Source organism: Kryptolebias marmoratus, linkage group LG13 (genome assembly GCF_001649575.2).
Source record: "Kryptolebias marmoratus isolate JLee-2015 linkage group LG13, ASM164957v2, whole genome shotgun sequence".
Lineage (NCBI taxonomy): Eukaryota > Metazoa > Chordata > Actinopteri > Cyprinodontiformes > Rivulidae > Kryptolebias > Kryptolebias marmoratus.
In genome coordinates, this window is record NC_051442.1 from 4,558,964 (window position 1) to 4,569,313 (window position 10,350).

General features: G+C 37.5%; 1 protein-coding gene across 4 annotated transcripts in view; it reads left to right on the forward strand.

The window, feature by feature from the left end:
* Positions 1-8,465, forward strand: part of zbtb16a (zinc finger and BTB domain containing 16a) — a 147,306-nt gene extending 138,841 nt beyond the window's left edge. For all 4 annotated transcript variants that reach the window (XM_025006737.2, XM_017419917.3, XM_025006738.2 and 1 more), the window contains 2 exons: positions 1,524-1,694; positions 4,619-8,465. In XM_025006737.2, coding sequence (XP_024862505.1) covers positions 1,524-1,694; positions 4,619-4,848 — 401 coding nt within the window. In that variant the 3' untranslated portion in view covers positions 4,849-8,465. The remainder of the gene's footprint in view (positions 1-1,523; positions 1,695-4,618) is intronic.
* The last annotated feature ends 1,885 nt before the right edge of the window (positions 8,466-10,350 follow it).

Consider the following 10,350-nt stretch of genomic DNA (forward strand, 5'->3'; position numbering starts at 1 on the left):
TGCCACTCTCCTGTAAAGCTTAAACTGTTGAAGAACCTGGGCTACAGTTGTTGCAGCACAGCCTCTCCAACATCACCTGCTGAAGCTTGGAACAACTTCAGAGTGGTCACAGGTGTCTTTATTGGTAGATTTACACACGCCCATATTCCTTCCATTTCTTGATGGTAGGTTTAACAGAACTCCTGGGGATGTTTAGGGCCTTGGGAATCCTTTTGTATCCATCCCTTAACTAAAAAGTACAAGTACTTGTACAAATCTTTTGTCTGAGTTGAATTAAGAGTGAATATTTTTGCAGGCACTTGCATTTTTTTTAGTTGGTATTACTATGTAGAAATTTGATTTAACTTTGATATTAAATAAGTTCGGTTTGAAAATTGTTTTGTAAAGAAGGACAATTTATATTGACCATAATTGATATATGACAGCAATAAACACATAAAACATTCAAGGGTAGAATACTTTTTATAGGCACTGTAGCTATTTGTACACCTATTGATAACTTTCTTAGAGTTCCATTAAAATCTGTCCAGAGATTCTTGAGATATTTGGCTAACAGACAGGCAGTTGACTCCAATAGTTAATGGCAGTTTTAAAAGCAAAAATCATGCAATCAGTGAGCACTCAAAGTATAAGTTAAGAATAACTCTCAGTGACTACCATACCAAATATAAGTTCAATATCTGTAAAATTGACTGAGTTGTAGACATTTTTGTGTTTGATGAAGTTGCTTATCTGTGGCGGTCATCTTTGATGGGGTTGACTCCAAATGTTAATCAGTTGTAGACGTACATCAAAGGCATGTCAGGACTAGCATACCTTCATTTTAATCTCAGTATACCTAATAACTACAAATTAAGATAAAATGAATAGAAGCTTTTTCAGTTATTTTGTTTTTTTTTTTTGTTTTTCTTTGTCAAATATAACAAAACTGCCATTTTTTTTTTTTGGATTTTGCTTTATTTGGAACAAACATTCAAAGCTGGTCGATTCTGCACCGTCAAACTTAGGTAATCATTCTCAGTTTAAAACATTAGTCAGGTTTCCTGTTAGTGTTTTGTGAATACTGCAACCGCATGGTCAATAATACATCTCATGGCTGTTGAATAGCCGTGACAGGCTACAATTATTTCACAAAGCACAATACCAGTGTAGAGAAAGAGAAAAGACGGGTTGTATTTGTCTGCTGGTATTAAAATGGGTATTCATTAGAACATAATGCCTGATGTTAGTGCATTGTGTATCACCCAGTCAAAATAATCAGGTGAAGCTCAGTAGTGAGGGTTCTTTTTAGTATCACAGCAGTTCATTTATAAGTAGTAGAATCAATTCAGCTCAACTCGACCTTTGTTTTATTTAGCATGCAAATTAATTCATAGCTTTCTGTTTTTATCTTTCTTGGCTACCAATTTTTGCCTTTAAATCTGTACTGTATTGAAACAAAAAAAAAGTTATATTCTGCATTTGTACAAAAGGATTTTGTTTGCAGTTTGAGTAAATTTCTCCATTTCTTTTCCACATTTCAGCAGGGGACCACCCATTCGAGTGTGAATTCTGTGGGAGCTGCTTCCGAGATGAGAGCACGCTGAAGGGCCACAAGCGCATCCACACCGGGGAGAAGCCCTATGAATGTAACGGCTGCGGGAAGAAGTTCAGCCTCAAGCACCAGCTGGAAACCCACTACCGTGTGCACACAGGTGCTGCGACCAAAATATGTCCTAATGGGGAAACTGATCCTGTTTTACAAAGAAAACTTAAAATTATACACGCAAAAATAACTTCAAATTATGTGAATGAGAATAGATTTCTTAGGAATTTGACCATATTAAAATACAATATAGATTTTGGTTTGGGAGTTTGTCCTGACAATAAGATATGAAACGTACTTGACAGTTTGCTCATCAAGAAATGGATTCTCCCCTAATAAGACCCAGGACATTTTTGACAATTTTATTTCTTCACACATTAAATAAATCAAATGTGTAATAATTAATAGGCTTTATATGTAATTGTGATTAAAGCTATTGTCAAACTAGCCATTCTAGACTTTTAGCCTGGTTTTGTATTTTTGCTAAACTGAGTTAGCATGTTTTCTTCTTAGTCACTTTCATAAAGACATTTAGAAATTTCCAAACATGTTTAATCATTGCACTACTGATTTCACTGATGCTTGAAAAAACAGTTTCAGACTAGTTCTTTTGGGTATCATGAACACTTTTAAATTGTAGCAATGATACTAAATATGCAAGCTGTTAAAGGACTTCAGGATATCTAAGTTGCAAGTCACAGACCTGAACAGATGAATATCAGTATTACTGTGATACAGTAGATGAAAGTCTTAGATGACTTTGTATTGATCTGAGTATATTTAGAGCCCCATAAAGATGTTGACACAGTGATAGGCTAGGTGCCTTAGAGAATGAGTGCATGTTGCAAACTCGATTGAGTGAGTATAGTCTACCACGAGCGCTCACCAGGGTGGCACACAGCCAAGGGTTTATGCTCTCTCGCCATCTTTTTTTTTCCTCTAAGACACACACGCACGCACACACACTCTCACAGCAGCAACCCTCCCATCTCCCATTCAATAAACCAGCTGTTAAGCCACACTATCAAGGCTGCCTGTCCAATAATTGGCTCCCCTCCGTCCACCCTTTCCCCTTTTGTATGGGGGAGGGGGGGCTTTGCGTTAAGCCGAAGAGCAACAGCAGATAACAAGAGCAAGTGACAAGCTCACAGTCAAAGGCCACCTCACACAAAAGGAGCTGCTTGATGAATCATCGACATTGGCACCCTGACCCCCACCCATCCCACGTCTCTCCACACATTCTAAATGCCAATGGCTGATCAATACGTAGGCTCCATTTGCAATTCATTATTAGCTGGTTATTTGAGGCGACTTTGTTTACAGTCCGGTTATCAATATCAACATCATGCATGTGTCCACAATGAAACAAATGAGGTTTGCAACAATGTATTTGTGCTTGTTTGCACCAAAACAGAGCCCACGACAGAGGTCAGGGTTAACCATAGCTTCTCAAAAACAGACCAGCAGAGTAACAAAGGCACAAACACGGCACACGTGTGAGGCTTCAGCTGAAAGGTGACAGCCAGCACCGGGCCAGATCACTTCCGACAGCTCATTTCAAATGCCATTGGTAAAGGTCAGCATTTACATGTCTAATTTGAGTCTGCCGGCTTGAGCGCTGGTGGATTATTCCCTGCCATCACTCAAATCATTAGCACGTTTAGGATGACCGCTGTTGCCAAATTGAAATGTGGCTGTTAAATATAACTGCCCCCACAGAAAGAAAGCAGTGTCAGACTTTGATTTATAACACCTTCAGGAGTTTGAAGTGGTATATTCTGTAATGCACCTTAGATTAGTTGATATTTTATATTATCTAAAGGTAAAACCTGTACCTTTTATTTATTTTGATGCTTATCTCACTTTAATTTGCTGGTTCTTGTCTTAAGAATATGTTGTAGTTGTATTCAGTTGCATAAATGAGAAATTATAACAGATGTTATTATTATAGAAGTTTTGGTTTTATTTCTATCAATATAGATAATAACAGAGCACTGCTACAAACAAAGCAAAAGAAAATGCCAACATTCTTTTATGTTTGGAGGCACCTTTTTAACGCTTTATATGCAGTTGTTCTCATGACCACAAGAAACTATTTTGTCTACAAATGTAATTACAACTTGAAATTCCCTGCATGAAGAAACAACCATGACATTGTTTTTCACCGGACAATGTTGACAAAAGTCAGACAATCTGTGTGGCTGTCAGAATGTTTGTGTTTTTTGGCACAATGACCCCAGCAGTACTGTGCAACTTGTGATTTGAAATAATTACAACTATTTTACTGATTAGAGAAGTTTGCATTTTTGCAGAAAATTCAGTGTGAATGTTGAATTTATTGGAAGAGGCTGAAACTGAATTGTCAAAGTTAAAACAATTAGCAAAATCCTACGTAAAAGCCAAAGCCAGCAAAACAGTAGTTAAAAGCCTAAAGCTAAAATGATCAAAACCATAACTAAACCCTAAAATTAGCTAAACAAAGTCTTAAAAGCTGTAATTAGCTAAAATTAAAACTCTCCATTCTTTTTCATGAAACCAACTAAGTTTAATAAAGGTAAGTATTTTTTAAGTATAAAAGTTACAAATACCAAAAAGTCATAGCATCTATCTTCTCCTCACGTAGAACATTTTGATACCTGAGTTGCTCAAGTTTTTGAAAGTACATTAAAGTAGTCAGATAAAAAGAGTACTGAAAAAACTATAAACAGTAAAACAATAGTGTGAAACTGAATCAGCATTCAGATGTGATCAAAACAAGTCCTGCAGGTCATAAATTTGTATTTTAAGTGCTGAGCAAATATAGGTTCCTTTTGGTTTGTGCTACGCAACAAATCCATTATTTCTATGGCCTTTCATGTAGATGCAAATAGCAGTAACTGGCAGTGTTGTTTATGGAGCAATAAATACTTTTCACACTCACATGTTTGCTCCTAAACAGACATATGACTCCTCAGCAGCAGTGTGTATGACATTAGTAAACGACAGCAAGACTAACACAATTGTTGTCCTCAACCACCTTCTCATCATCTTTAGGTGAGAAGCCATTTGAGTGCAAGCTGTGCCACCAGCGATCCAGGGACTACTCGGCCATGATCAAGCACCTGCGCACCCACAATGGCGCCTCGCCCTACCAATGCACCATCTGCCTGGAGTACTGCCCCAGCCTGTCAGCCATGCAGAAGCACATGAAGGGTCACAAGCCAGAAGACATCCCCCCAGACTGGCGCATAGAGAAGACCTACCTGTACCTCTGCTACGTCTGAGCTGGAGAAGAGTGAATGAAGAGGGAGGGAATGGGGTTGAGAGGTAGGAGGGAATGTAATGGAGTGGATAGGAGGTCTTGAAGATTAAGGAATGTCAACGAAAAGATGCTAGAAAAAAAGAGGGGTTTGTTTTCTCTTTTTTTCTTTACTTGTGAAGGTGGCAATGAGCAGCTGGGGGAAAGGGCAGGAATGTCAGGGCAGAAGTAAAAAGAGGAAGACTTGGACACGGAGAGAAATTCTCCACCATTGTTCGGATTCACCGGGTCATTCACTACACCTGCAATTGTGTTAATGTTTCAGGTCATTTCATGCAGCGCCATAAAGCAAGTAGGCTGCAAGGAAGTGACTCTTTGGATGCTGCTGCCACGTTGGTGAGAGAGCAGATTCTCAAGGGCTATCTGACCTGCACATCGTTGCTATCAGGAATCAAATTCTTCCTTCAGTTTTGTCTTCTTTACAATACATCTGTTTTTTATTATTTGGTTTGATTTCATCCCAATTTTTTACGTTATGGTTTTGCTTTCTGGACATCGAGGACTTTTTAATGACCACAACCCAAAATGTTTCATGTTGCTACAAATACTTATCTTGGACGAAACCTATTTTCCAAAATAACCTGTCCAGATTTTGAAAGAAATGCTTTAGAGAACCATGTCATTTATTTTTTTTCAATCTCAAATACGTATTTGTTCTGTCACCTCTCCTCTACAATGGCCAAGAGATCTCAGAAATCTGCTTGTTTACCTGTCCTTGTATGAAGCCCTTCAGAGATGTTTATTTGGCTGTGAGATAGCCCCTGAGAATTGGCTAAATTAGAGCCGGTAGGCTTATGCAGTAGATGATGCAGTTGAACTGGACTAGTGAGAGTATTGAAATGCTGCAAACCACCCCTTTGGTTCCGAGCAGGGAAAATGCTTGCGCTGCTTTTTGTTGGAAGTCTCCCCCGTTTCTTCAGCAGTCTTCCTGGTTCTGCATCTCTTTCAGATGATGAGGTTCTGGAGAAGCCTGAGTCACCACTGGCCGCTCACAGTTCTCCACAGAGAACCAAAGGCTAACTTGCGTCACTTTCTTTTGTCATATATTGTTTTATTTTCTTGGCTCTGCATCGTAGTTTATCATGGCTTGATTGCACAAGTAAAACAAACTACGACAACAGTCTCTGTTTGATGTCGGCAAGGTACATAAATCCTCCGTAGACCTTATAACTCGCTGTTACAGTATCGCACAATAAACCCAGTGTGTTCACTTATTCAGCGATAGATAACTAGACTGCTTTTATCCATTTGCATTTATCCTGATGACTATCAGTATCTCACACTAATGATAAAGTACATACATAAACTGACTCAGTAACACTTTGACCACAATAGATCTATCAGTTCACCACAGTAGAGGAAATAGAATTGGGAAAAGGTTGCTGTCTGTGTGAATCCTGTGACTTGGACTTTATTGGGGAAGTTAGATTTAAAGAACACCCTAACATTTATCTTAGGTGATGGGGCAGTTTAAAAGACTGTAAGTGGCTTCAATCCATGAATGCAAAAAGCTGGTGTGTACAAGGTTGCATTGAAATATGTGCTGCAGCAGGTTAAGGCTTTTTATTCAGCGTCGGAAGCCTACAATTTCCACTTGGGACAAAATATGTTTTCTGCCTAGAAGTGGTTTAAAGAGGGTGATTTTGTCTCTCCAACACGGACTTTGCCCTTGCCACTGCTCGTGCTTAATGTGCTTCAGGCTGGGCCAAAAATCTCAAAATTCCCAGATTCACTATGTTAAAAAAAAAAGAATTTATTTGAGAATATGCACTGATTTAGTAACTCTGGGTCCTGTATTGTTATAATAAAATGCATATTCATATTGACCTTAGTACATTTTCATTGTGAATGGTTGAGAATTGTACACACACCTGAATACTTCTCAGCATTTAAAGTTTGTGCTGCAGAGTTGACATCAGTGCTTCTAAGGGAAATAAATTCTTGGCGGGAACTTTCTGGCGTCTTCGTAATGCAGCATTTAACCTGCGAGCCATGTAGAGTCACGAGTATTGGGAACTTGAACACACATCACAGCATATTCCTGGGAAATTACATATCCAAACCACCGGTGGAATTAAAAACAAAAGGGGGAAGTCACTGATTAGATGAGACACAGACAAGCAGCTAAAGAGGCGACCTGTAAGACGGCAGATTAAATCAACTCTCTTTCTGTGGTTTTGTCCGTGCGCTTTGTCTCTCTCGTCTGTTATTGTTGTTGTTATTATTATTGACCTTGAGTTTGATCTCAACACATCGTACTTGAATTACCTCTTTTTGTGACCTCATGTTCCTTGTTATTTTAATTTCCCTTATGTTTCATTTGTACATTTTAGCTTTTTTTGTTTTTGTTGTTGTTGTTGTTCGTGAGTGCACGTCAGAAGATGCATTGCAAATGTGATGAAGCGGAGTGTACGCAGAAAAATTTAAGTGCCACAGAGAAGAGATTTGTTTGTTGTTCTGATGTTGTGTTTTTTTCTTTGTGCGTACTTGTTACCAAACTTGGTATTATTAACCCTGTTTGTTGAAGAGCCGGAAGGTTTGCTCATTTGGTTTGTTTGTTTGTTTGTTTGTTTTTTAAAAAAAGCTACCTCTAAGTTGTTTTTGTGTTTCTTTGTTTTTCTTTTTTTTTTTTTTTTGTCCAAAACACATATTTGTGTGTTTGTGTTTTGCATTATTCGTCAATGCTACTTCTTCTCATGCTTTTTTATTGATTTTTGATTGTGTTTTTCCAGAAAAATGTATATAAAAGGGTAATAGATTAAAAAAAAAGTAGAGGTGGGCGGAATGAGAAAAGTCTTTGGAATGGACGTTTATTCTTCTCTTAGAGTCTCCCCCTTGCACCTCCAACGACAGAAGAGCAGAGGGGAACAAAAGCAATTTTGAAGCCTTAAGTGACGAGTAAGAGGGATGTGGCAGACGAGACAAAGTACTTTTGCTTTTTAAGAGCGTTTAAAAACAAGAATTTAAACTTGAAAATATGAGTTGTAGTTTTGTAATGTGAAAAAAAAACAACAACAACAAAACAAAACAGAAGGTTCATCAAGAACGCTGCACCGCACAGGACAGGTCATGTTTGCAGTGATGCAGAGTGCGTTGGACAATTGGAACTGCAAGTTGTAATCAAAAAAAAAAAAAAAAAAACAGACAAACCAGAAGGTTAAAAATAGAGATTCTCTCAGCAGAAAAGTGCGTGTTCCTGAACAAGAGCCGACAGAGGCAATTTGATATATAAAAATTGTGATATTTTTGTATTGAGTGTCAGTCCTTTTTCCATTTGTGGAGGGTTAAAGCAGGGCACAAATATTTGTATTTCTTTTTTATTTGACTAGTTTTTTTTTTCCTCTCTCTGGGTGTGAATCATTTTGCCTTGCTCCTCTTTGATATTGTTGGACAAAAAAAAAAACAATTGTGTGTGAAAATATTGTAATAATAAGTGTTGCTTTCTGGATGTCAATTGCATTGTAGGTGAAGGACTAAATCTATCCATCACAAATTTTACAAGTGTGTGTCTAAGTGACAAAGATTTAAAAAAAAAAAATGGTAAAAAAAAATATATATAAGAAAAAAACACCGGCAGTGGGACTCTGCCGAAACCGACCAATTAGTACTTGTCATTCAGATTTTTTTCAATCAAACTTGACTGTCGACATATTTTGTTTCCTTTTTTGTACTTGAAAGAAAAAAAAAAAAAAAAGAAGGGATGGCATGTCCCGTGGTGTCTTGCCATTTTATTCTCAAACACTGTGAGCTGAGGAGGCTTTGTCGCCCTCGGATAATATCCACCCACTATAATATACCCAGTCACGGTTCAGTCTGAACACCACAATGCAAGACCTGCTCAGTCGCATTATTCTTATCATCGTCCTCTGAATGTTTTCTACTTTTTTGTGCGGGTGAAAAAGTGCGTAAAGAGTGTGTAACCGTCTGAGCGTGTGTGTGCGTGTGCGTGTGTGTCTCAGTGGAAAAATGCACTAATCAGATCAGATACAAAATAAAATGATATTCTATGCCACTTTTTTCTGTTTTAAAATATATATATATATATATTCACATTGGCATTTAAATAGTTTTTCCCTCAGTGTTCCTCTGATGTTTCTGTACTATCTTTGTGCCTAAAAATGGAAATTGTTCAACAAAAAGATCCATTTATATCTGCTTACTTTTATGTATTTTCAGACGAAAAATAAAAATGTTATCGTCTCCAGCACCCTAGGGATGTCATGAAGCTCAAATTGTGACATAATTTTGCTCTCTTTTATTGTTTTTTTTTTTATCTTGATCATAGCAGGGGTTCTTTTTCAAGGACTGCAATAAAACCTTCATGATATTGAAATAGCAACTGCATTTACGTCTCTCATTGAGCTGCATTCTCTGTAATTGGCATCCAAAAATATTTATTTGGCAGCACAAAATAAAACTTTGGGGAAAAAGAAAATCCTCCTGAATTATATAAAGGTTGCAGCGGCAAACAAAATTGGCTCAATTTTAATTTTTTTTTCTTGTGCAAATTAAACCCAAGGTTTTTTTGTCCTTTTGTCTGCAACAGGTTTGCTGATAAAAGCAATATCTTCTTAATAAAGAATAATGATAAAAATAAAGAAAGCCTCCAGTTGGATAGGTTGGCATTAGGGTGTGTCCCTTCTGCATTTCTTTCTTTTTTTAAGTACTATTTTGATGCTTTTTTTTTTAAGGGATGTTAAATTCGTCAGAGAGGAATCATGGCATCCCTGGAACTGGCACTCTGTGTTTTGGTGTGGTGTTTCTAGAACAAAGTAGCCATTTCATGCAGTGTTGCAATGCATGTGCCATCGAGGTCTAGACTAAAACTGTTTCAGTAACAAAGCACCAAGACATTGTATTTTTTTATATTAGCACTGAGGACCAATTGCCCTGTCGGACCAAGCGTAACAAAGCTTTTTTTTAATGTAACAAAGCTTTTTCTCTGTCTCTCTCTGGCTTGTCTGTGCTACTTTTCTCCTCCATTGTCGTGACAGCACAAGTGCCAGTCAAGTTGCTCTGTATTAAAAAAAAAAATAGTGTTTTTATTATGATTTGTTTTAGTTTTTGTCTACCTCAGCACCTAATCTTAGCCTAATCTTAGAAGGTGCCCAATTTTTTTTTTTTTTGTTCTGTTATTGTTGTCAGTTGTAAAGAAAAAAAGATGTTTTTGAAATTTGCATTAGAGCTTTGCAAAGGTCCTTTGTCTTTTCCAGCGACAACGTGCTATTTTATTTTTCTCCCTACCTTCCCCTCTTGTGGCAGTACGTTTCCTGTTAAACCGTGGCACCAATCTATAGCCACTGTCTGTTGATATAGAGGTTGTTCTTTTTTGTTTCGTTTCTTTCCATGTAGAATCAGACACATCTTTGTAACATTTCAGTGTTCTCTGATGGAGTGTGAAAAAAAAAATAAAAAGGAAAATTAAAAGATTTAATGCTGCAGGTTCCTCTTCTCCATGTTGTCAATA